This window comes from Chelonia mydas, chromosome 6, assembly GCF_015237465.2.
Source record: "Chelonia mydas isolate rCheMyd1 chromosome 6, rCheMyd1.pri.v2, whole genome shotgun sequence".
Lineage (NCBI taxonomy): Eukaryota > Metazoa > Chordata > Testudines > Cheloniidae > Chelonia > Chelonia mydas.
This window is the reverse complement of record NC_051246.2, coordinates 43,423,675-43,451,056: the sequence shown is the minus strand read 5'-3', so window position 1 is coordinate 43,451,056 and position 27,382 is coordinate 43,423,675. Positions and strand designations below refer to the sequence as shown.

The following is a 27,382-nucleotide window of genomic DNA, read 5'->3' as shown; positions in this document are numbered from 1 at the left end:
ATCTACTCACTATAAGGAAGCTGTGGAGGTCTTCCTTCTAGAAGATAACTAAAATATTTTTAATGTTGTAGGCTTTTCAGAGTCTATGATGGTGCAGGTTATAACAATATATATAGCAATATAAATAGGCCCTGACAACTCATATTCACCAAAGATCCCATGACACATTCAGTAGGAGATGGGTGTTTTAATTCTGATCTCCTAGCTAAATTTTTACTTCGGATATATCCAGTATTTTCAATTATGGTATTAACCCGTTACTGCTAATGTGCACTGTTAGTGTTAATGTGCACTACTGAATTCAATTCTGTGTCCTATCACAGACGTGGCTGCATTTCAGTGGTATGTGAAAATATATTTCCTTGTCTACCTCACGTGGGTGTTGTCACAGTTAACTAATATTTTTTTTGTAAAGCACATTGCTCTACAGATGAAAGATATTATATACATGTAAGGTATTAAAATTAATAACATCATTATTAAAAGAAGCGCTAACAGAATAACACAAAAACAAAATTCATAATTAATACTACTCTTATGCCTTGATCAAATGATACCTTCCACATTCCCTTACCATTTTTGATGAAGATATCTAATGTGTTTAGGTGTGTGAGTTTTTACTATAAGTATTCTTGCTTTTCTTTTCTTCTGTTGGGCACATGAAATTATTTGAAAACTATTCATAGTATGATTGTAAACCAGTATAAACTTGACATGAGTGCAAACAAAAATTAGGGAACATATGAACAATAAGTAAGGCCTTTGCCATCAGATCCATGTCAGTAGTCCCCTACACCTGGTCATAATCCTAGTGAAGGCAGTGTAGGGCTCTTCACAAGATGGCGGTCTGCATCAAATTGCTGAGTTAGGGCCTAAATCTAGTATGTTCATTTCAGAAGGCCACACAGATTTGTGGAAATCCCCTGGAATATATTTTTCAGGGTTTCTGCCATTTACCAGCTGTTGTAGAGTTGCTTAATCCATTTGATAAATAGATTTTTCATATAGTGGCCTGATCCCAAATTCTTTCTGCATCAAAAATGCAGAAAGAAGTTAGTAGGAATTTTGGATCTCCAAGCACTGCAAGAAATGCAAATTCAGCTTTAAAACAAAATAAATGCAACATTTGTACTTGCTACAATTTTTAATTATAGTTAATATACTTATTTAAAATAGACCACTTTAAAAATTTCTCTTATTTCATGATTTGTAAATGGTAAAACAAGTATTGTCTCGTTATAAAATTAGTACCAAAATCTAATCTCTAATTGAAAAATAGCCTTGTTTTCTCTTTTCTATTGGAAAATAGCCAAGTGATAGCTCAGGGAGGGGAAACTTTTAAAAGCATTCTTTAATTTTTATTGATGATCTAAATTATATGGGTAATTTTATGATTTTTAGTAGCGGTAATTAATAACAAATGGAGATAAATAATTTAGTTGTTTAAGTATTAATAATTTATCCTTTCGATTCAGCTGTACTTTGGGGATTAAGCAGTAATGACAAGTGGTAAGTGCTGATATATCGTGCAGGTATTACCATATTATTGCACACATAACCTTTCAGAAAATGTCAAGATTTATTTATTCTAAGGATTACACCGAGCTTGTTTTTCTTACTGCCCTAACTTAGGTTACAACTGCTATAGTATCACTAGTTAATTCAGCTCCATGACAGAGAAGGTAAGGCATGAGAAATAAACACATGATTGTAATAGTCATAGTCTACTTTGGATGCTGTGCTAAAAGCTTAGGGAAAGTACATCTAAATCTGCTTTTAGTTCAAAAGTCAAACGCTAATTATTTTTGCCTAACCTAGCCCCGTCTGATTTATTTCTGTACCTTTCATATCCTTTTCTGTAAAGGGTCAGGATTTTAAAGAATCACCTATTGGTGATGGCAGAAATCCATACAACTACAGATTTAACTACTATGAAGACCTACAATGGCTTACACGTCCATTATCAAATAATGCCTGTTCAGCTACAAGCTTTTATGGGAGTATCCCCAATCTGTGGGGATAATAACTAGTATTCCTTTGCTTGTTATGCTGAAATCTACCAACTAAATACCATGGACAAAAGCAGCTAAAATGTAAATGTTGAATGATTGAAAGTTTCGTACTCTTATCCAGGGCTATGCTGCATATGAACTGTATGTTAATTCATTGTTTTAAATAGTTTTGTACATCCATTTCTAATTATTCTGTGGTTTCTTTAATTAACCTACGTAGATAATGAAACACTTTTTAAACTTTTTTTAATTTGATTTTGATTCAATATATACACCCTATATCATGATTTAAAGAAACTTAATGTTGGGGTAACTGCAATGTCTTTCAGCGGGGTGACCACCAAATGAAGTCCCTCTCACCAAAGAACACTTCTAACCTTTGTTTGGAAAGAGACTTAGTATTCCAGTCCTTAATTTCAAATGGAGCATAGAATTCAATGTCAAAAATTATCTTCATACAAAGATCATAATGAAAATTTAAGTTTCTGAATATCTTTAACTTTGTAAATTTAAAGTTGTCACAATGCAGTTAAGTAGGCTTCATGACACATCTATAATATGAATTACTAATTTTCCTGTTTAAATGTATAACTTTATGTATAAATCCAGTGTAGAGAAGCTGATGTTACTTTAAGAAGCTTAATTTTTTAGTTTTCACCTATGTTCAATCAGTGCAATACAAAGAATGAGAATTTAAAATAATGTATTGCATTCCGTTTTCCTGGTTTTTAATTTCTTTTAAAATGGGAAAGTACAAAGCAAAACATAGGTTTGTGCTGTCTGGAACTGATGGCTATTTGGAACCTGGGAAATGTTTGACTTCTGGAAGGAAGGTTGAGGCTCATAATGAGAAGGGAACTAGTAGGCTTTGCAAACTAGGAGTAGCAAAGTGGGTCAAAGTAGTTGATTTTCTCTAAGTAGTTAATCCTGATGAACCAGGATTGCTTGAACTTTTTTTTTTGGTAGGTGGTGAGGGGGTGATTCCAGAAGTCTATAGTCCCATGAAAATAATGTGCATATGCAAACTCAACATATATGGCCCTATATATTTATATGGCAGTAGAATTCCATATATGCTTATGGTCCATACATCATTTTAATTCATCCCCAATTTCTTGAAAAATATTTCTTTAAAAAATAAACATACAGAGTGACTGAGGACTACATAAATGCCAAGAATGAAGGAATATGACAAAGCAACTTTGGAATTGTCTGAGAAGAAAAAAATCCTATAAGTTACAGTATATTTTGTTCACACTCATATTTAATAATGACTAAATAGATTTTCTTCAGATTTAAAACAAAAAACACCTCCCGCCTCCTCCCTCCTCCCCCACATATTTGGCTTGAGACCAAGCATTACAAATTTCAGTCGAGAAGAGAATTTCTGGCTGCAGTTATGATTAGAAACTAGAGTAGAATGGAATACCCATTCACTATAGGATTGCTACCTTGTTGCTATAATAATTACATTTTGGCTGAAGTAACTAATTTAGAAAAATTGCAAAGCATCTAGTAAATCAGAGAACTTTCCAGGATTGTTTTATGTAATTTAAAACAATGCCTCTCCTAGTTGCCAGCAAACTAGTTTCCTGATTCTCTTCTGTCCTGGCTCCATTCCTAGCCATGCCATGGCTCATCTCCAGACCTGCCAAGTTTCCGCCAGAAGCTGGTGGGAGATTTGTATAGGGTTGAAGGAAGATTTGGAGCTCTGTTAAATTTTCAAGCCCAGATGGGGCAATGTGATTTGTGTGTTTTATGTCAGCATGCCATACATCACAACTATCTGTGTGCTGACATAAGAATTGATTGGACATTAATATGCTGAACTTTGAAAACTGGAGAATATGTGATATAAACAGATCTTTGTCAACAATGCCACAGAAAGAAACATGTTTGTGTTATGACAGTTCTATGCATAAAATGTATTCATCCCCCAAACCAGAAGAATGCTTTGGTATATTTTAAAACAAAGCTGACTTGAACAAAAAAGCTCCACTCCAGGAAAGCAAACCTATTCAAGCCAGCACTTGAGCATGAACTTAACTTAAAGCATTTTCTTAAATCCCATTGAAGCCAATCGGACTTAACTATCAACTAAAAGTTAAACATGCTTAAGTGCTGTCCTAAGTAAGCATGGACTTAAACATGTACTTAAATGCTCTCCTGACCGTTCCAAAATGAGTGGCTGTTATTTTTATATTTGCCATTTCTTTGCATGTTGTGGTAGTCTTGCTGATGCCTGAGCATCTTCTGTACCTAAAATAGCTTTACCACACCATTTATAACATACAGTTTACCAAAATGAGCATCTAATGGCCTTTGATAACTGTTTTTAGGTATCAGAGTAACAGCCGTGTTAGTCTGTATTCGCAAAAAGAAAAGGAGTACTTGTGGCACCTTAGAGACTAACCAGTTTATTTGAGCATAAGCTTTCGTGAGCTACAGCTCACTTCATCGGATGCATATGCTCACGAAAGCTTATGCTCAAATAAATTGGTTAGTCTCTAAGGTGCCAAAGTACTCCTTTTCTTTTTGTTTTTAGGTATAGTATGATTACGAGTTTATTTCTTCCTTTACTATTAGTTTAGTTTGTATTTGTTAATATCTATGTGGTGTTTTGGGGCAGCTTGGTAATACAATAAAAATAATATTCATAGCCTGCCAAAGAACCTGGTTTAGACAAAATTCTAGAATTTCCAGTGTCTGGATGCTCAGAGCTCACAGGTCACTACACTTCTACAATTGCTTTTTCTTTTTCTAATTGTCCTGTAGATTAGCACTAGCAAGGGCCTCTGAAATATAGGGTTAATGTATAGCATTATTGCTGGCCAGATAGTAGTGGAGTGGGAAAATGGTCTGAGTAAGACATGCAGTCAAACTTCTTTATCGTAGTGCAAATGATTGCTTAGAATTTCCTTCTAACCAGTAAGACACAGTACAACAGCAAATTACCCTTCACCATGAAATGACTTCACAGAGGTCTGGCTCCATGTGAAAACAGGCTATGTTGGCCCTACACAAGTGGTGGCTTTGAAAGGTCAGCAATCCACAGGTACATGGGGAGGGGCATTATGGGATTGGTGAGTTTAGTCCTGCTACCCCAAACAGATTGGCCTGAGTGGAGCAGGAATAGGTTATTTTGGGGGTGAGATAAACGTGGTTTTCAGACACTTTCCTACCAACCTTAAGAAGAAACATTCACCTTCCCCATGTGTTTTGCAGTCTCAATAGTCAAGCAGTAGGCTATTATGTTGTTAAATATCGTGTTTTGAGGGATATTGGGTTTTATATTTTATATTTTTTTAAAATAAAACCCCTATACATTGCCGTGTAATATGCTTTATCTGTGACTGTATCAATGTATTTAGATCTACTTTTGTTTAAATATTGGATGTAAATCATTGTTTGCATTTGGGAATTTTCTGATATACAATATCAAATCTTTGTATAGCTGATAATCTCACGTAATGGTGATATTTACAATAGCCCTTTCTCCCTAAGTGAAGGGCACATGATTAAGAAAGAGAATCAGGATATGGAAAAGGCTTTAGAATCAGATGATGGCCTAATTCCTCCTACCTGAAATGGGTATTTGGGGGTAATTGTTTGGGTCTGGTACTTTCTGAAAATAAGGTGGGTATGGCATGTGTACACAGCTATCAAGGACGGAGTATAAAAACTCTGGGGACTGCTTTAAGATAAGCACATTGATTACGTTGAAGCATTCTGCTTTTCACCATAATTTTATCATATTTTACTGCTCATCATACAGTGGTATCTACAAAGAATCTCTTAAGCACATTTTGTTCTTCAGTTTAGTATGGAGGTTTCCATTCTGGTATCCAATATGCATATTTCTCTGTCTTGTAAAATTCAGTATTGCATTAATGTGCGAACAGAATACATCCTGATTTTAGGATACATGTGACGATACATTCTCAGATATCAGAGGAGATTTAAGCCCAAAATATCACTACTAAACCGAAAATATATCGAGAAATGGAAATAGGTACTACTGTTTTTTGGATTTATATGTTCCACAGTGTACTTTCTGATTCAGAAGAAAAACAAAAATGATTGGAAAAATATTTTGCTTATTATTAATGATATTCTTTATCTTTTTATACTATTCTAAAACATGTAATCAAGTAATGCATTTTGGAAAATACTGCAATATCGTGTTTTAATACATTTTTCAGTTGATGAGGTTTTCAAAGGGACAAGTGGTAGTTGAAAGTCAATGAAAGTTAGCTGCCTAATGCTATGTATGCCTTTGAAAATCTTTCTAAATATGAATAAATGCATAAATCAAAATGAAGATTTAGAAGAAGTATGGAATTTAGTTCTGAGTCAGCTCTCTCTCCATATCATCTTAGTTGTTTTCCCTTAGATGCAGGTTACTAGAAGCTTTTTTAGTTTCTGGTTATTTCTAGGTATTGATGACCTATTTTCACTTCAGTTTGTCATTAGAAGACAGACTTACTACTCTCAGAACATTAATTATCTTTTTCATCACAGAGGATGTATATTTTGTTTCCATGTTTTACAGAATAAAGCAATTATGGAACGTGTAACAAACTTGTCAGATACGGTAGTTGGTCTTGAATCATTTATCGGCTCTGAGAGAGAAACCAATCCATTATACAAGGATTACCAGGGTAAGTTCCATCTTTAGCAATGCAAAAAGTCTGCATGGAGTGCTTCTAGGGCACTTAGCATCTTACTCTCCTATTGGAGTATCTACTATAAAGTAGCATTTGATTTCATTTTGGAATATACCTCTTAAATGTTACTCCTTGCTAACCAGTCTTGAGTTAGGCAATTTTTCAGTAAAGTGCATTAAGGCTGCAAAGGAAACATGGCAACTCCTTGCATGTTGTCAAGCCATATTACTGAGGCATGGCTCAATCAGATGTACATCTCAACAGGCAGGCTTTGGGGAATTCACATGCAGGGGAGGCTTGGCAATCATCTGACCAGTGAGCTGAACTTGTCATGAAATCAATATTTCTGATCTGCCAAGTTTTAAATAGAGAACGTGAAAAAACATGATATATTTAAGCGAATGAAGTACTAAATGATGCAGTATGCAAAACTTTGTGTTTGAAGATGATGATTTACTGTTTACTGTTTTTAATTATGGCAGTTCTTCCTTCAAAGGTATTGAGTATGGAAATGAGTGAAAGTAAAAATAAATATGAAACTAATTATTGTACAGAAACTTATTATTCCACCCAGTCTTTCTGGTGACTTATTTTCAACATGTGTAACAGTGTTTAATCATTGGGTTCAGTTAACAAAGATTTTATAAAAGTTTGGGTAGCAGAACTATTTAAATTCTGAAAGATTAGAAGATGTGCATAGCCTAAGCAGTGAATAACAAACAGTTTTAGCTAATCCAGAGTGGTGATCTGTGTGCGCATAAATTACCGCTATTATTATTGTGATACTACTGTAGTTCCATGGAAACCTCTAGTCTAAAGACTGAACTGCTTATTTGAAGCCTGCTGTAAGCATGTGAAAATGTGGCAATGTTTTTCCATGCTAGAGCACAGAAAATGAAGCAGAAATGGTATTGAAGAACACTTTATACTACTGTATGTGTTCAGGCTGCAGTTTCATAAATCAGAGCAAACCTTTTTTTAAAAGAAAGAAAAGAAAAGAATGTACATTTGATTATTAGAAAAGAGTGGCTGAAAAAATGAACAAAAGCTACTGCAAAAATAATTTGCCTATCGTATAGGCCCTATGTGGCATTTTTGCATTCTAATATAGTTCTGTTAATTTAATATAATAGAATTTATCTTAATAGTGAAGGAGGTCTTTAAGAAAATATATACCTTTCCTATCCTGTATTTCCTTTAAGAACTCATGTTAAATACGTTTTGGTTTTTTGTCCCAATAAATAATACTAAACATAAAAGCTTTATTGGTTTTTATTTTCTTATAGGTGCTCTTTATCTAAAATCCTAAAAATTGATCAGATTTTGTACGATTGAAATTTTTCCAATGGTTTAGGGATGTGGTTTATTTTCCTGAAAATTTCTTTGTAAAAGATGCATTTTTCGCTGCAGATAACACAAGGCTCTGCCTATAGACAAAGTTCAATAGAATGTTTTGATGACATTGCTGCATTTATGAATAAATCCTAAATTTATTATTTTGTTTTAAAGCCTACAGTTTTGCATTAAACTTGTGAAAAGTAAGTAAAGATTGAAGATGGTGCAGATATCCCTTTATCAAATGTGTATAATTATATTTTACAGCTCTGTTTGTGGTGGAGCTGCTCTACCTGTACATTATGGTCACATTTTGAACTATGTAAATAATTCTTAGAATTCAGTGAATGGAAAAAGAGGTTTTTGATTATTTTTATAACATTTTCCCAAGGATTTAGAAGACCTTTTTAAATAGGATAGTATTTGTAAAACTCTATTTAAAAGTGTATGAAACTTTTCCTCTTTATCTTCTGTAATTCCACTTAACAAAAAGTAAAAATTTGAAAAATACCCCACACTGGTCTTAATTTATTTCCTTGCAGTAGCCATTTTCAAGCGATAGAGCTCTTCTAAATTAATGTAATATTGAATTTGCCTCTGCAATGTTTTCATGTAGACACCTTGAATTTGTGAATATCAAATGTAGGCCAGTAATTGAGAGCATTGTAGAATATTCTTAGTTTTCAACTGTGGAAAATGACCCCTAGGTTGTTCAGACACTGTATTAGGCTGAACAAAAACCATCCAGCGTCCTTGTCAGAAAAAATCAGTTTGAGTTTCAACTGACGGAATGCAGAGCTAGCAGTGTACCTAGTGTTGTTATAAAAAATCAGAACAGCTATGTAAAGGTCTTACATGTAGAAAATTCATTTTTGTAGGGATGATGTAGGGGTTAAAATTTATCAAAGAGTGTGCTCTAAAATGCTGTGTACCACAACACTTTTAGAAGGTGCAAAATTAAATACTTTTCATTACAGCTTCACTGGTTATCAGTAACCCATAAGCCTTGTTTTGCTGGCTGCTTACTGGTGCATTTAATAAAATAAAGATCACTCAGTGGTGCCGTGGGCAGCATGCAAGGTGATAGCCATATTTGCTTACTGTAAATACAAGAGAAAATCACACACAAACCGGCTGTAGTTTTGACAAGTATTAAAATCCCTCTTTACATCTGTACTTCTGTACCAAAGTGCAATTAGTTTTCCTCGCACAAGGATTTCTGTTTATCTTATTCTGCTTGATTACATGAGTATAATCGCACCGTTTGCTTCATTGCTCCTGGTAGTAAGCTGCAGTTTAAAAAGGGGAGGATGAGTGTGTGTAAATATACAGAATTCTGCTGTAAGACTCTTTAATTTATGCATCTGGATGACAGCATTTTCTTACATTTTTTCCTCCTTTTACTTTTCCTTTCCACAAGGTTTGATTCATGTGCACCAGATTCCTCGGCTTAATAGCTTGATCTGTGATGTGTCAGGCACGAAGGACCTTGCTTTTAGATTAAAAAGGAAGCTGTTCACCATTGAGGTAAGAGAAACAGTTTTGTTTCACTATTTAGAACCCGAAAGGTGGAGCTAATTCCTATCTTTTAGTTTTGTGAAATACTTTAACTTTTGTTAATGTTCATTTAATTGTGGTTCACCTATTTAGAACGGTTTTATAAAATATTACTTTTAATATGTAGTCAAATTAAGAATGTCTCTCTAGCTGTACCAAATCAGATTATGCATAAACAGTTTATTTTGTTTTAAAATGTACATAGGAAGTAGGCCACAACCTTCAGTAACAAAGCATAACATGCGTATTTCTGAGGTTGTCAGGAGCATGTTTAATTAAATGTTAATGACTTACTCTTACTTGTGTTAGTGAGTGGGAAAATAGCTACATGTTGTTACCCCAGTTGAGGGACTTTAATGTATAATGCTGCCTAAAATTGTGTGTAGCATGAGGGATAAGTGTCCTTATCAGTATTCAGAAACCATCTTCTTTGCATTACTGAAATCACCTTTAGCTCTTTTATGTCATTTTAAACGCAGTATCACTTACACTAATGTCCTTTAGTAAATTTTCTACTAAATTTAAACTTTTTTCCTCTGACCTTTACACAGACGGTCCTGATGGAAGGGAGTAATACAAAAGATGTATTTCATTTTAATCTTGCTAAAGAGCAAATGAACGTAGAACTATTAAGCAATTAGAGTTGATGTATTTATTAATTAACTAAATGTTCAGAGAAGGGAGATGGCTTTTTGGATAATATGATAGTCATTGGTACAGTCTGAGCATTTTTTTTTAACAAAGACATAAAACAGCCAAACAGTCCTGACAAACCATTTTGTTTAATCTCTTTTCAAATGAAAAGCTCTTAAGCAAGCCACTTGTCTTAACTGCTTGAAACCATAAAAGAGAGAATTGCCACCAATAAATTAGCATATTTTTAACTTCATCTCCAAATGATGGTCAATGTGGTTTGGCACTGCTTTGGTGTTTGGGACTTCACCCTTAAGTGACCACTTTGGCCCTTATTTGACCCTCTGCCCTCTTTAGCTGGCCACTTGATAAGGTAACTTAAGGGTTCTCGCCCTTTTTTTTTTTTTTTTTTTTTTTTTGCTTTCTCTTCACAATTGTAAGTAGCCCTAACCTATAAATCATTGAAAGGGCCCTATCAAGTGACAAATTAAGGAGCCCTCCTCCTAATTAATGGTCATCAATGTCCTTAATTATCTAATCCTATTGAGAGTAGTTAATAGTTAATCGGTCAGCCAGTTCTTCATTCTGGTCATCTCTGCATGATAGCTAGAAGTTTCTCAACTGGAGATACTCCCTTCAAAAGCCACTTAAAGCCAAATGCACGAAGGAGACTGGGGGGAAGGGGGGTTTAAAGGTGATTCCTTTTCAATTTTTTTCCCCCACTTCTCAGAGAATACAGTTAAAGGAATAAAGCACCGTAGTGGTTTAGACCATTTTAACATAATTTCACTTTATCAAAAGACTATTACGTTTTTTGAATCAGTACTAGATTCATGCCAGGTTTTAGACAGAAGTTGTAATTCTTTTCAGTAACACAAGCAAATATGCACCATTATTTTCTACTATATTAAATTCACATTTACTTTATCTGTGAATTGAAATATTTTGAATTTTTCTCGCCTGGATCAGAAGATGATTCTTCTGTCCACAAGATCTAAGGTTACCACTTTCTATTGCTGTAAAAACCAAATCAGGAGGGGAATTTCATTAGCCAAGGGACAAAAGAGTTTGAATCAGGGGTGTTATGGAACCCTTGGAAAAAAAACCTGTTGCTGTAGAGATGGGTAGATGACCCACTTGAATAATTTCAACCCTCATTGTTAAGATAGGGGCCCCTTTTGAATAATTTCAGTTCTTGATGGGGATAAACTTTTTGCAAACCAAGTTGAGGCAAGTCAGTCCTCTTTGAACAACTTTGATCATTATTCTACTGTGATATGCCTCTACCCATTTCACCAAACTACAATCCATATAAGCTTCTCTTCTTCCCTGTATTAGAAGGAGCTGGCCAAGCACAGCTTGACTGACCAGGGTAGCTTTGGAAGGCAAGGCACTTTTGAAAAAGAAAAAAATAAATTGATGAAAAAAGTAGGATCTGGATAGAATCACTCAAAACTGGATACTACAGTTAAAATGTAATGTGTCAGCAGTCAATTCCAAATCCTTTGGCAAAAACAAAAGGTAGCAAACAATGTGCTTTACAATCAATATTGCAGTTTTACAAAAACAAAATAAACTTTAAAGAGTTAAGGACATTTGTAGAGTCTAGTTTGGGAGAATTAGAAATGAGGATATATATTTAAATACATTACAGTTTTAGACAATATGAAAGTAGCTGTGTAAAGTATGTTAAACATATCTGGGAAGGTGGTGTTGAACTCTACCTGAGCATATCTTTTTAAAATCAGATTATAAATGCTGAGGTAGGGAAGTACAACATGTGACTTGTGACAAAATTGCTTCAAGGAAGTTTTCATCACTAGGCTACTGCTTCTCAAGTGGCAACATTTGTAATGTGTGCAGTGAAGGAGGCCCCTTTATCTCCTCAAAAAAGCTGTCCAACTTCCTATTTCATCACAGTGTCAACTTTTAAAGTCACTAATGGGCCACAGACTTGCTTTTCACATCAGTAAATTTAACTACCTATAGTTTGGCCCTCAACAAAAAGGCTTAGATGTCACAAATTTTTAATAGAATTAATTATTTCTAAGAGGATAGTAACACTTTGTACAGCTTACTACAGTTAGCATTGTTAAAGTTTTTGTATATGAAAATTTACCTAAGATAATGAATAGTCTTTTATGAGTTTCTGGTTTTTGTAAAAAATACATGGATTAAAAAGTATTCCATGGGGGGAGTACTTTTTTGTGTTGAAGATTGATACATTTGTTCACCTTTTAAAATACATACTCTGAGTGTTCTTACGGATTTACATGTTCCATTTTAAAAATATTTAGCTTAACTATTTGCAGGAAAACTTAGCTATATTTGATAAGAGTTAGAACAGTTGTACTTATCTTTCCCAAAAACCTTTACTTGTTGTCATATTTAAACATGGCAAAGTAGACATATCTAATGTGCATACCACTTTAAAGGACAAAATTTTGAAGTTAGCCTGTCTAATCCTATTTCTTCCCACTTTGGAATCTTAATTAGAAGGAGATAAAAACCATCATTTGACTAAATTATTGTCTTGAATCTGTAGCAAAAGGTATAATCCGCAATTGGGCCAATTAGTGTACCCCATGGTTAGCTATGCTGAGGCAGGCAACTTGATTAGATCTGACACCAGCCTAGTTCCCACTGTTGTTTTGCCAGGTATGATGGTCAGACTTCAAAGGGCTTGAGGCATCAGCAGGGCAAGGTTTGGAGGCCAGCTTAGGTCCGGTCGTTAATCTCTCTGCTAAAACCACAGCAGCCCTCGCACAAAACAAGCTTACACGACACAATCATGCGGTATTAAAGTTTAGGTTGAGTCATGCCAATTTGCCTTTGATTTTCTGATGATTGACTAAAAGATGGCTACATGACTAGACACACACTAAAAGTTTACTCATTAGGTAAGTTCCCCAAATATTTCAAATATTTTTTGATTTCTCAGTTAAATGATATGACAACCTTATTCATCTTAATTAAACTTTCCAGGATAGTGTTTGAATTACCATTTTTTTGTGTATAACTGAGTGTAACTTGTATCAGCATTTGTTAGATTTTCACATATAACATGCCTCTCACCTTCATCATAGTTTTTCTTGGTGTAACCACTTCCTTGTCATTCTAAAAGCCTGTTATACCAAAAATATTAAAGAAAACTGTTTCTAAATGATAAGCTTTTGAAATCCTACAGACCTTTAAGGAAACTTTTTTTCTTACAGTCATTTATGTTCGCTTACACTTATTCACATAAAGGGAATTTCTTCATAATTTTTTTCCACTTAAATGTTGAGTAAAGTGCTCTTCTACCAATGTGATTACATAAGTGTTCCTTTCTTTTGCATTCTGATTTGTTGAAATATTGTGGTAATAGTGACATGTTTCCATTCTGAGAAAAGCCTAGGGCTGCTTTAGTATTATTCCAAATGATTGAAATTGCCATCTTGCTGACTTTCCCTTAGGCGGCTTAAGGCCTGTTTACTTTAGTATTTATTTTGCATGTTCCCTCTGTGTTTGGCTGGCAGGACATCATTACCTGGTTTAATAAGACAGTTGGAATAAGATTCTTATTCTTTTGTTATTGTGTGGTGGTCATAAACTCCTACTATTATATGGTTAAAGTTAATCATTTAAGAAATTCAGAGAAATGTTTAGAGTTGAGAAACTTCATGAAAATAATCTTTTAAATTACTACTGTTTTGTTATACACCTGATATATTTTTAAAGTCTTCAGATAATGGCCATTTATTAGATTTACAAGATAATTTTTGTTCCTTTCTTGTGCAAATTTTGTCTAAGAATATCTACAATTGTTGTGGAAAAAATAGACTTTTATTAGTTGCAAACACTCTGTATTCAGACCTGTACAAATAAGAAAAAAAATTAATAGCTTTAAAGGATGTATAGTGCCTGCACAAGCTAGAGGATAAACTTTAGATCCTGTGTGCAAAAGACAATTCAGTTTGAAGCCCAGTATCATAGCTGTGCTGCAGTTCCACATATAGCCTAATAGTAGTGAGTTTCCTGAACTCAGGGGTCACACCGCTCAAAGGTGTTCCGTGAGGGAAAGAGAGGAAAATATACAAAAGAATTAGAATTAGAGTACTCTTGTGGCAGTAAAGTAGCTACTATCTCAATGGCAGCCATTTACAGACTGTTCTCTGAAGCACTCGGCATCAGTTGTGCATTCTTTTAATGTCATATCCATTGCTGCCAAAGGAAAAAGTTATGAATTTAGGAGAGAGTCTAGAAAAGTGTGTGTGTGTAATAAATATGTGAGTTCCCTACACCAATCAAAATAATGGGCTTTCTTTTTTTACCACCTAAGGAAGTTTTATATTACTAGAGGTGAGATGATTTCCAAAACTGGCTAGCTCTTCCAGGTGTCAGTTGTAAATACATAGTCACTTCAGTGTATGTTACATATCCGTTAATTATGTTAGGAAAGTTGTAACGTGGTGGAGTTTTCAAGTTACCATGAAACACTGCTTTTGAGGGTCTCTTCTTGAATCCCCATACTTTAGCCTTTTTGCTGTGTTCTCCTCTCCCCCTTTTTTTCCTAGACATGTGCTGGGTTGTCCCAGAGTGACATCTTCATTTAACCAGAAGGGATTGCTGAAAGCCAAACCAAAGCCATTTCCCTTCCTCAGGAGCTGTGTCCTGTAGCACTCCCAATTTCTGCTAGCCCAGGAATGAAGGGATGAGCTCAAGACCTGAACTCTGAGCCTCAGCATGCCTGCACTCTGACAGACCACTATATTGCTGAACCAGGCACCCTAAAATATTTTGCAGTTATCATTATCATAAATGCATTGAGAACAGTGATGACTGCATATTGACTCAGGAGGATCATATTGCCAAGCTCTTTTTGCTGATGTGAAAAATTAATCCTGTCATCAGCATATATGGCGAATATCTATGTATGTACAGAGAGATGTACATCTTTGAATAATAAAGTTATCTGAAAGTAAAATTATATATATATTATATACATAAATCTACATCTGTTTGAATAGTTATATCATCTATTCCTAAGCTTCTTTCTCCAAGAAATTCTCCACTCAGAGCAGCCTTCACTGATGATCATCTCAATTCTGATTGTATTTCACTTTTTTTATAAAGGTGCTTTATTTTCCATTTTATCAGTGCAAATGAAATTAATGAAAATGATTTCAGGCAACATTTTTAAAGAAAACAGACCATAAACTGTGTAAGTATAAGAACGGTTAGAAGCCAGAACATAATCACTTATTGGAATCTTAGTCAAGTTATAGTTTCCTCAGTATTGATCAAAAAGACTCAACTAAATTCCTGTTTATTTGGATGAACTTCTGGCAGGTATAAGTCCTATATACAGTACACTGCATATACAATCATGTTGCGGGATCCAGTTTCCATATAAACAAGACATCCCTCCCTGTGTTTTAAAGATTGCGCTAAAGTATTAGTATGGTTCTTAAAACATATTGAGGTCTCATTACACCTCAAAATGGAAGCTGACGTTTCTTTGACTGGAGGACAACCATGTTGTAACTTGATCCTTTTACATGGATGTACTTTTAGTGTAGACAGCACTTCACTTAAATTTTTGGTCAAAATAACGAGGCTATGAGGTTTTCTTGAGTGTTTCAGAAAACATTGCTCTTTGATTTACTAATGATATAAAGCTTGGGTAGTGGCTGCAATCTGGGGGCTTGATTCCCGTTTGGAAGCATGTAGGCTTGGGGGAATCACTTGAAAGATAGTGGCTGTTCTGCATGCTTCCTCCCTGTTCTTGAACTGCTCCCTGCCTTCTCCTGAACATCACACAGTTGAGATTCCACTTCAGCTCAGAGGCTGGAAGGTGGCAGAAACAAGGAACTCTGGCTATACACCATGTGAAGAAAATACTATAGTAAATTGTAATGGAGATTAAGGGTAGTCCAACCAGAATTGCTCCAAATTGATGCACCTGCCCATTTTCTCCCACTGCAATAATTAAGATAGATATTCATTTTCTTTTTAGAAACGTAGATGGAAAGAGGGTAAGCATAATAGCATTGAAATTTTCTTCACATAAAATTAAATGTTACCTTTCTTAAACAAGAGATCCTAATCAAAATTTATACCCTCATAACTCCATGTTCCATTCTACGTTATTTCATCTAGTAGCCAGTTCAGGTTCTTTTTACCTGATATAGTGTACTTCACTGAATTGTTTTGTCAGATGCTGTCAAGCCAACCTACCATTGTTAAAGAAAATCAAACTAAATCATTTTGGCATGAGCCTTCCAGGAATAAGGCACAGAATATGAAGGGTTTGATGACATCAAGGATTTGATTTCAATATTGTAAAAGACTGCCTGTCAAAAATGTATTACATTCTTTCAGATAATTTCAATAAATAAATGGGTTTAAAATTCTGACAGTACACTTTAGGTAAGCTTTTGGGTTATTATTTTAAAATTATCATTACTTTGGCTAAAATAATACTTGAAATGCAGTTCCTTTTAAAAAAAAATCTGAATATTGATAATGTGTAGAAACATGAGAAATCAAGTAATAAGATCTTCATACTGCACTGAATTTAAAACTGAACAATATTATTGCAAAATGAAGTAGAAGATTAAATTCCTGAATCTGAATATACTACTAGACATTTTAGTTTACAAAATTCTGCCAATATTTGTCACCAGTTAATATTAAGTAGTCCTGGCTGATATTGACTGGTCAGTTTGGAGATTGGTGCATGAAGATAATGTAGCAAACCTCACCAGAAAACTGAAAAATACTAACTTCTAGATAATGTGTTTAGCTCTGCAGTATACTGTATCTTTCATATTTTAACAGAATTAACTTTCTGTTTATTGACAGGGAGAGAGAATTCCATTAACTTCCTCAATACTTTGACACTTGAAATGTTGTAATGCAATGTTTTTGCAGTTCCTTTTTAATAAGCTGAAGTCTCATTCATTTTTATTTAAATAAGTTATTCTTTTGTTTAGAAATATTGATACCAATTTGTAATGTAGTTGTGTTGCACCACTGGAAGAGCATGAAACAAAGCCATGTGTGTAATTAAAGGTCACTTGGACATATTGTAATGGACTAAGGGTCAGTGCTACAGCATGAAATGCCCTTGTTCAGTCTGTAAATAGATGGGTCCGTTTATCTTGTGTTTCCCATACCAAAAAAGGACATTGACACATTCCCAGTTTATTAATATAAAAAAATACAAATTATGAACAAGTTGACTAGACTAAAAGGTATCTCTTTGATACACATATTGTTAGGAAGAATAGAAAATACCTTATGTATCTAAGGGCATGTCTATCTACACTGGGAGTTATTTTTGAATAGCTATTCCTGATTAAATATGTCTGATTAACACGGTGTGTAGATGCTCTTATTCTGGAAGAAGAGTTCCTTATTCTGAATTAATGTAATCAAGTGGATTAAGCTTAAGAGTAATAAGGCACTTGCATTATGGAATAAGAGTATCTATACATGGAGTTAGTCAGGAATAATTAATCTTCTTTAAATTCACACCATATCTTATTCCAGACTAACTTTCTTTTGTAGGCAAACTCTTAGTATAACATATATTCCATACAAATGTTTACACTTTAGCATTTCTCTTTAAATCATATGCTTAATAATTTGGGAAATAGTGGAAGACTTCCCTTTCCCTTTTAGTTTAATATTCATTAATATCAGGACCTGACAACCGGCAACAGGCAACCCTATTACTTTTGGAGTGATACCGTCAACAAAGATAGAACTTCAGTAAAATTCTAAAATTTGATTTTAAGCCACACAAAATCGCTGATGAGAAAATATCCTTTTGTGGAAAAACTCAATGCATTTATTTTAATTCGGGTTCTTTGGAGCTGGCTCATTTGATCCAAACTACCTTCATAACGGGGATGAGGCCAGTGGCTAACCACAGTTTTCTTATAAAGCTTTTCTTCTTGCTTATTTGTATTTTTGAGCCCAAGTCCTGGTGTGGGAGGATAGGTGACTCATCAGGAAGCAATTGAGGGTGGTATTTTCAAAAGCAACTAAGGGAGTTAGGCACCCAGTTCTTATTCTCAATGGGAATTGAGTGCGAGCTCCCTTAGCTACTTATGCAAATCGCATCTCAAAAGTTTAAATGCCTAAATAATATCAATATAGAAGTACAAACTATTATTAATGCCCTTAATACAAGCAACTCTCTTTACAAACAATAATTAATTATGTCTCACCACAGCCCTGTGAGGTAAGGAAGTAGCATTATATCTACATTTTATATATGGGTAAACTTAGGTAAAGGAAGGCTAAGGAATTGTCAGAAGCCTAACAATTGAATATCGGTGGAAGTTGGGTGCTAAACTCCATTAGTCTCCCTTGAAAATCTTGGCCAAAGTTACCATCAATATCTACAATGATATTGCTTTGAGCTGTACAGGAATTCTTTCAGAGAAATGGGTCATAAAAAGATAGTATGGAACTAAATATTTGAGAAGTAAACTCAACAACCTGCAAAGGTACACATCCCCAAACTGAGGACTGACTATGGGAAAGTACTATTAAAGGATTTGTCAGTTATACAGAATATTGAAGAATTGTTGTAGTTGAAAACTCAGTCACCTGTCAAGGGAAAGAAAAAATAATACTGAGATTTGGGCTAGAAAGGCTTAAAATCAAATGTCCCTAGCACCTGAGTTGGCTATTGTTACACTGTTGACTTAAAATGAATAGTTCCACCTACTTCTTCTTAGTGTATGCGCAACACGCCTCAGGGACGCATGACCAGGATTCGTCACCGAATTTGGTCTGCTGGTTGGATCATTAGCTTCCCCGGTTGGGCTGGGTACTGACAAGGAGTGCAGTGTGAACGCTGATCCATGCCCCCCATTCCTCCTACTAAATAAGCAACACCACTTCATTCAGGAAGTCTACTGGAATGGATGGAAGAACACAATTCAATAACTAATATTGCAAAAGAATTTCCCATACCACTTGCATTAAATGTTGATAACAACCCATTCTGGGAACATAGCTTCAGAATTCCCAGCAGGAGGACTCAGGAAGCCATCAGGGTAGAGTCTTGCTGTCTCAGAATACTAATTACAGCCCTTTTATATAACACTCTTTGGCTTGAAAGATTCCATCACAACAAAGTGGTAGGAAAACTATACAATGGAATCATTTCATCCATTACTGGAATACAACCGCCTCTTATGTGAAATGTGACAACTGCTTAAGAGAACACAACAACACTACATAATTGTTTAGGAGAGGTAGTGAATACTTTATCCAACTGAAACTTCAGCAACAATGTAGATACAAAAAATTAAATTCCCATATTGTAATTTGGCCAATATAGAATTTTTTTCATACTGAGTGACTGTAAGTGGTCAGAGACCTCAATTTTTCATCTTGTTAAAATGTGTCTTCTCCCTTAGAACAGTGCTCCTTAATCCTATGCTAATGTGTTATTTTGCTGACTTAGAAGAAAGAGTGCCCCCTATTGAATATCAACATCATTCAAAAATACAATAGTATTCTTTGGAGCTTTTTGTGTTAAGGATAGCCTTGACCTTTCTTACCTTGTGAGATTTGACAGAATCACAGCAAAAACTGGTATGACTTCAGGACAGAAAAAAAAGATGGAGTACTCCATGCTATTTTTTTTAAAAACTGCTTTACAGCCACCATTCAAAAACATTGCTTCTTTACCTAGCATAAATTGTGCAGGGAGAGGCAATATGGAGACAAACTCTATATTCTGGGATTCAACAACTTCAACCAAAAAGTTGTTGGCTAGCAGCAGTAGATCCTCCCATCAATGCAACGGTAAAAGAGACAATAATTAAGGCATGAATAAACATATAACTTATACATTTAGATTTTGGCTACTTCAAGTTTACTGCTATTACTCTCACCTCTATTTTCTGTCTCGCAGTTTGACTTTAAAAAAACAAAAAAAAATTGGTTCGTTTCCTGTATGTTTTAGTGGCAATTTATAAAGGTTGCTTGTTAAGCAATTTAAAGTTAACATTAATCACTTAAGAGCAGCTCGTTTTTAATACCTGGCTGTGGGCACACCAGGCTCTTTAAGATGAGACAAAGATTACTTGTTGCATTAAACAGAGGCTGCCTGGCCTGCTTGTCCAGTATAATTCTGGGATGTCATCTCTTAACAATGTTAGCTTGAATTTGAATGCTGTCAGCATGTAAAGGTTCAGATCTTCTGTTGGCCACAAACCCCTTCGCTTCAGACACTTTGAAGCAGGAACTGTATGACATGTAACTATCACTTCTAAAAAAATGACTAAGGATTTTGGATGCCCAACTTCTGAGACACCTTTGAATAGTCTGATTTTCAGAAGGTGAATGCTCAACACTTAATGAAAATCATTCTCTTTAAGGTTCTCTTAACCTTATTATCAGGTTCAGCACCTAAAAATTAAGGCACACAAAATCAATAGTTACTTTTTTTTTTAATTTTGGCTGTTGTCTGTTTAACCTTCCTTCCTAGACCTCTAGGCTCTTCTCCCCCCCACGCACTGGGAGCAGTAGCAGCGCTATCATTAAAGTTGCAAATTAGTTTCCATTAAAAGTGCTATTTTAATACAGTTAATAACTGCATGAAACATTCACCTTTGGGACTGACTTTTCTGAATGGCAGAGTTCTGTCCAAATAAGATTTATTTATTTTAAGTTTGAGCAAAACCCATTCAATCATATAAGTGAGTGTATGTGTTGGCTGGGTGGGGAGAAATAAATTTCACCTTACATTGAAAAAATAAATCTTGCCTCCTTCTCACTTTTTGTTTAAAGAAAAAAACAGCTGAAGTGGCTAAAGTTTGAAAGTTGCAAGTTGGCTTAGAAATACTCTTCTGCATGTCCTTATTCTGGAGAAAATTGGCTTTGATATGACCAAGTTGTGAATGAGAGAATCAAATACTGAGTATATCTACTGGAGTATTTTTCTAAGCTAGTTTAGGGGGCCTCTCCCAGCATCTGCAGAAGCTTCATTAAGTGTTGGAACTGTGTGTGTGTGTGTCTGTCTGTCTGTCCAACGGACTAAGGTAGCAGCAGAGTTCTGCTGGCCTTGGTCAAGGATAACAGTGTCCCAGTGGCATCTAGCCAAATAGTTCCAGCTTTTGGAAATTGCACACTTTATTTGCAATTTTTTGCAAGACCGCATATAACTACACACATAAGAGGACTAGCTCAGACCTGTAACATGGGTGTCCTCTGCACCTTGGACCTCTCGCTAGGTCCTCACATCCAGACTATATCTAAATCTTGCATAACATCTGTAAGATGGCCTTTCCTATCCATCCACACATCTAGAACTCTCATCCAAGCTCTCGTCATTTTGCATTACAGCGACATCCTTTTTTCTGGCTTTGAAAAATACAATCTTGTTCTACTCATATCCATTCAGAATGCTGCTACAATGATCATTCTCCTAGCCCATTATTTTGACCATGTCGCCCCTCTTTTGAATCTCTCCACTGGTTCTCTTCCACATCAAACGTAACCTGCTTGTATTCACTTTCAAGACCCTTCACAGTCAGTGCCCACCCTACCAATTATCTCTCATTTGCTATTGAGCTATCAATGCTCTCTTCTAATCAGCCCACGATGCCATGTCCACTGCCCATTTGTTAAATTTTCAAACAAACAATTTCATGCTTTCTGCCATGCTGGCCCTGACACTCGGGATGTGCTCACCATAAGTATCTGCAAAGCTACTTAATTATCCACCTACAAATTCCACCTCAAAACTCTTCTAGATGCCCACAAAAAGCTTGATACCAGTTAAGCTGCTAATGTGCAGTGACCACTGCCTATCGTGCTGACCAGTATTGTCTCATTATTTATTTAGACTCCCCTGACTGTATCCATCTGTTGTCTCTTGTCTTATACTTAGATTTTAAGCCCCCTGGTGCGGGGGCCATCTTTTATTTCTCTATTTGTACAGCACCTAGCATAATGGAGTCCTGGTTCATGACTAGGGCTCCTGTGTTCTAGATAATACAAATAATTACTACTATTACTAATAAGGTTCTGTCGTTGAACCTTAACATTGCCATACCCTGCCTTTTGAGTATGTTTAACTGAGCAACCTGAAAATTGCATGATCATTTGGGTGCGGGGGAGTGTACGGGTAGTATTAAAGCTCTTTTTGGGGGGGAGGAGGGAACTCTGGCATTACAAATATTCTGGAAAATACTGCCGGCTCCATTAACCCTCGTTAGCTTAGGAAGCTACAAATTGTCTTTTCTGAATTTGCAGTGTCCACTGGGAAGGGGAGAGAATGGAAGTAATTCCTAGGGTTCAGCAGGGAGTATTTATACCTTTGACCTGCTTTGGCAGCTTAAAGTTGTCGTCATGGCTGCTATCTATGTAGGTCCGCCAATGCCCTGGGGATGTACTGAATCAGCACATTCATCTGGTCAGTGTTTCTAATGCTTTTGAGGTGAGGTATGGTGGGGCTGGGCTGGGCAGTATGTAGGTTTGTTTTGCTACTGCAACACCCCTTCAGTAGGCCAGGCCTTCTACCAGAAGCTTTGTAATGTGAGTTATATGAGGTTCTGCTGCTGTAACCTGGGGGCGAATCTATCCTGCATCTATAAGTATTAAGACATACGTATGTTAAGAAAAATGCACCAGTGCTAAGTTTGTAATTTAAGTGCTTCCTAATACTGTTAAAATATAGTTTTGTTTACAGCGAGAGAAATTGTGATAAGGAAATAAGAAAAAGAGAATGAAATGTTGGAATTTAGGTCTGCCCTTCAACAGTGCCATAGCCATGGGCTGTTTCTGCTTTGTCTGCATCATTGTCTAAACTAAAAATAACATTCCCATAGCCTTATTGTCAAAGTTGTTATAGCTACTCCTTTAATTCTGTTTAAAAATGGATAGAGGGAAAGGCAACATAAATATTAAATGTGTGCAGATATTTCAGTAAGTAACTAACAAGAGATTCCTGATGCTCTGAAGTGCTGCATAGTTAAAAGGAGTCTACATTTTACTTAAGTAAAGAGGTGTTTAGTAACTGCAGATTGTCTTAAATATATTTTTGCTTATTTTGATTTTTGTTTAATTATTTAACTACTACGCATGATTAAAGTATGTAACTATTTTTAAAACGTATATTTAGACTAACTCTGATGCCAATAAAATTGAAAATAATTCATCCATATAAAGCTATACTAAAAGTTGTTTGATTTATACTTCTGTCTTGTTTAAGATGTATACTTTATATATGTATAGATTTATATTTCAGTACCATATTATAGATGAAGTAATCATCCCTTTTAATTCATAACTAATATATACTTCTCATATTACTCATTAGGTAAATGAAAATACATTTGATTTGTTGGTTTTCTTTTAATAAGTCCTTTTTCTTTCCAGAATAAGGAGATAATAAATATTGCCACATTAATAAACAATTGAAATCCTATTGAACAATGAAAGATTGTGCTATGTGAATGATCTGTGGGATATGCAGAAGCAGAATGGGCTCTTGCATTCTGTGTGGCCCTCGACAATAGGGGATATCTTTTTAAGGCTATGTGGGTGAACCAGCTATGCATCCTGCATAAAGAACGCAGCTCTCAGTTGGCTAGCTATTGGGCCTATGTCTTCCCGTTGCTGGTCATAAAAAGAGCATTCAGGTTGTGAAGGGGCCAACAAGAACAGGTCCAAACTACTAAAATGATCCAAAACTGCAAGATTGGATTTAGCTGTATCTTTATAGTAAGGTTCAAAGGCACTAAGGTCACACGTTCACTCTGTTTTTGAGAAGATTTTATTATTAATTGGTTATGCGAATTAATAGTTACAACAGGCACATTGGTGTTTTTCAGCTTACTGGTTTAATTGGTATTGTTGGTGTAATTATTGCAAGTACCTAATATGCTTAGGTTTGGACTTTCAAACTGTGCATACAGTTTGCCCTGTGTACCTTCGCGCATCTGCACTTGCAAGCTCTCAACTGCCATCTTGATTTGCAGACATATGTTTATCTGCATACCCAAATCAAGAGTTGTGTGTGCAAGTCACGGGCATGCATATCTGAAAAACTGGCTCCTTAAACCTTTTGTCCAGTTGTGCTGTTTTAACTTATGTGTTTTGAAATGATGCAACCTTTTACGTTGATCTAAAAGACTGGTATTAGTTGAAGATAGGATAATACAAGAGATAATTGAAACTGAAGTGCTTCAACTCTTGCTTTGGTAGACAATTGATAGATTTGAGTTCATATAAATAAAGCTAAGAAAAGAAAGCTGGTGAATGCTTTAGTTTTCCTATTACAATATCCAAAGTAAGGTGATCAGTTTAATCTACTGCAAAGTGCATAGCATCTGTGCAAACGAGTATTGCTTTCCAAATTTTTGAATCAAAGGCAAACAGTATTTACTAGCCCAAAGGGAAAAACAGGTGTGAAACCAAGAATGTTATTGAAGTAAAAATGTAGAAATCTTAATAAAAATATGAATAGGTATAGTGTCATTTGTATTGAGACAAAAGTGGTCTGTAATAAGGAATTGTTTTACACATATCTAGAATTATTTTGTTAGCAATCCCTTTAATCACACAAAACCCGCAAAAAAAAATGTATATTTCTGAAGTATCAGGAAAATGTTTTGCCCTTCATGTAGTTGATTATCATTTATAGGGAAAGTAAGGATCTACATAAGATTGCATTGATAAATAGTTTAAAATAATATTTTGAGCTGAATAAAAATGTTGCAAAAATACTTGCTAGCTTGAAAATTACACTAGCTATTCTTGTTTCAAATTTCGTTTGATATATTGTTCTGTATGATTTTATGGTAAACATATTATTCCTTGAACAGGAATAGAGTAAGCTGCCAGGAAGGGGTTTTGTTGTCAGAGTAGTTCCCGCCTCATGTTTTGTAAGAGATTTCATGGTCCCATTGTAAAGAGTGGATGATTTAAAACGTGTTCCCAAGATAAACTTTCCCATTGTCATTAATGAGGATGGATAATACTGAGTGACAACTGCATTAGGAATGACACAGAAAGAGCTGTTAGATTTGTCAGAGCACATCACTTCAGGCAATGAAACTTGAGGACATTCTTTTTTTGTAATTTTTTGCTACGTATTGTGAAGACCAGGGCTTGTGATTACTCACACAGGTGTATTTTACAGTTTTGTTGATGTAATATTTAGATAGCTTTTGAAAAGTAATTGGTGGTAAATATGGTCTGTATACTGTCATATTTAACCCTAACCCACTTCTGATGATGCAGTGATTTCTTCTCTCAGAAGTTATTCAACAACAAATATTCTTTTAATTGGTTTAAAAATATCAATTAAAAAAGATTTGAGTGAAAACTAGCTTATTTTATGATATATTACTGAATGAGAAATATTTAAATTCTATATCTAAAAAATGATTTTTAAATACTCATGTAAAAAGATATACCCCGCATTGCCACAACAGAGCTTCTGAGATAAAGATTTAAAAATTGGGACACTAATGCATGTAATTTACATTAACTTTAAAAATAACATTTCCTCATACAGAAATATTTTTTTAAATATTTATCATTGAATAACTAATAATGTATGACTTTTTCTGGTGTTTAAAATCTCTCCAAACTACAACATGCCTATCAATTTCCATTTTGAACATGCAATTGGTCACTTTTTCGCCTTGATTCATTTTGCCTGGCTGCCAACCAAATTTTGCCTCTGTATACATTCTTGACACTAATAATGACTGAGTTTCTGTTCGTTTGCGTGCAAGATTTCCCAAGCGGCAGTTTGGGGCTCGGATAAACTATCTATCATGATTGCATACAACTAATCTGCCTCAACCAAACCAGCCAATGATTGAAATTACATTTGACAATTCACCTCTCCTTGGTATGCCTGAGGTGAACATAGCTACAGACCATCCCCGGAAGGGCATAGCAACTCCTCCATATGCTGGGGAGGATCCTTTTTATTTATGACAAGAGACTTTTAGAAAAGCATGTACAGGCAAGGTAGTTTTTTTTTTAACTTCCTTGTTTTCAGATATGTTGCTGCTTCTTTTTCCTTAGCAGAGCATTTTATTTTTGCAAGATATTATTATTAATTCATTAAAACCTTTAAATGCTTGCTTGTCTTATTAGAAACTGGTGTAGGTTATCCAAGATAATAATATGTGTACATAGGTTTAAAAATGAAAAATCATTTAAGACTTCATTTGTTGTCTGAGAATATTCTTTTATTAGTAGACCAAATGATAGTCAAATATCAGACAAAATGCCTGTTACTCTGTTGATCTTTATCAGAGTTTACACCTGCTTGAAGCATTTTGATAATACAGAAACTGAGAAAGAATGGCAAGAAAAAACCTGCCTCTGTCAAACATAAATTCTTTTAAAATTAGATTTCAGAGTGTATTTTTATTTAAAGGGTTGCTAATTTTTTATTGATTCATTAAAATGTCTCCTGCAAATATGAAGAGAATAAACCTTTGATTTCATATTAGGATTACTGAAATATCTCTCCAAAATAAAAGCCTCTGTTGAAGGTGCTTTCTGCAGGTTTTCAACCTTTTTACATAAAATCTGTTTTGTAACAGTTACTTCAGTAATAAACTGAAGAAAATTTGAAATAGTCTCCTTCTTCACAAGTGCTATATTTCATATTTGCTATGTATGTTTGGCTGAAAATCATCTTTGATGATGAGAAAATAATAAACATTTTCAAAATGCAAAGTTTAAATGTAGTTCAGCTGCCAAAATCATACTCCCAGGAAGATGGAGGGTAAGGGGGAAGAGGACACTACTCTTTGTTTCCTCTTATGGTTACAGTATATTGAGTGAAAAGATACTTTCTGGTAAAAACAAAAACAAAACAAAAAAAACAGTCCTAATAAAATTGAGCATATTAAAGAATTAAACCCTAGAGTATCTTTTGCTACCTTTTATTATTTTTGTGTAACGACACATGTTGCACATTGTACATTTGCTGCAAAGACTAAAGATATAAAATCGAGGTGTCCCCTTAAATAACTGTGCACTGCTTCTGGCGCTATAAAGGGAAGTTGCATGTGTGTATATGAGGGCAGAATGTAGTCGATGACTATTATTCTAGTTCTGTTACAAACTCATCAATTCACAAATCTCTCATTTTTCAGAAATCAGATACAGTTTTTCTAGGGCTTTTTTTCTGTA

The 27,382-nt window shown here is 34.9% G+C and overlaps 1 protein-coding gene across 13 annotated transcripts in view; it reads left to right on the top strand.

Annotated features, from left to right (window-relative positions):
• ELP4 (elongator acetyltransferase complex subunit 4) overlaps positions 1-27,382 on the top strand; it is a 259,781-nt gene that overhangs the window by 110,796 nt on the left and 121,603 nt on the right. For 11 of the 13 annotated variants that reach the window (XM_007067905.4, XM_037899910.2, XM_037899906.2 and 8 more), the window contains 2 exons: positions 6,565-6,673; positions 9,435-9,541. In XM_007067905.4, the coding sequence (XP_007067967.1) occupies positions 6,565-6,673; positions 9,435-9,541 (216 nt within the window). Of the gene's footprint in view, positions 1-6,564; positions 6,674-9,434; positions 9,542-14,760; positions 26,378-27,382 lie in introns of those variants that run through there. The other 2 variants (XM_027830126.3, XM_043549338.1) reach the window with 2 other exon arrangements.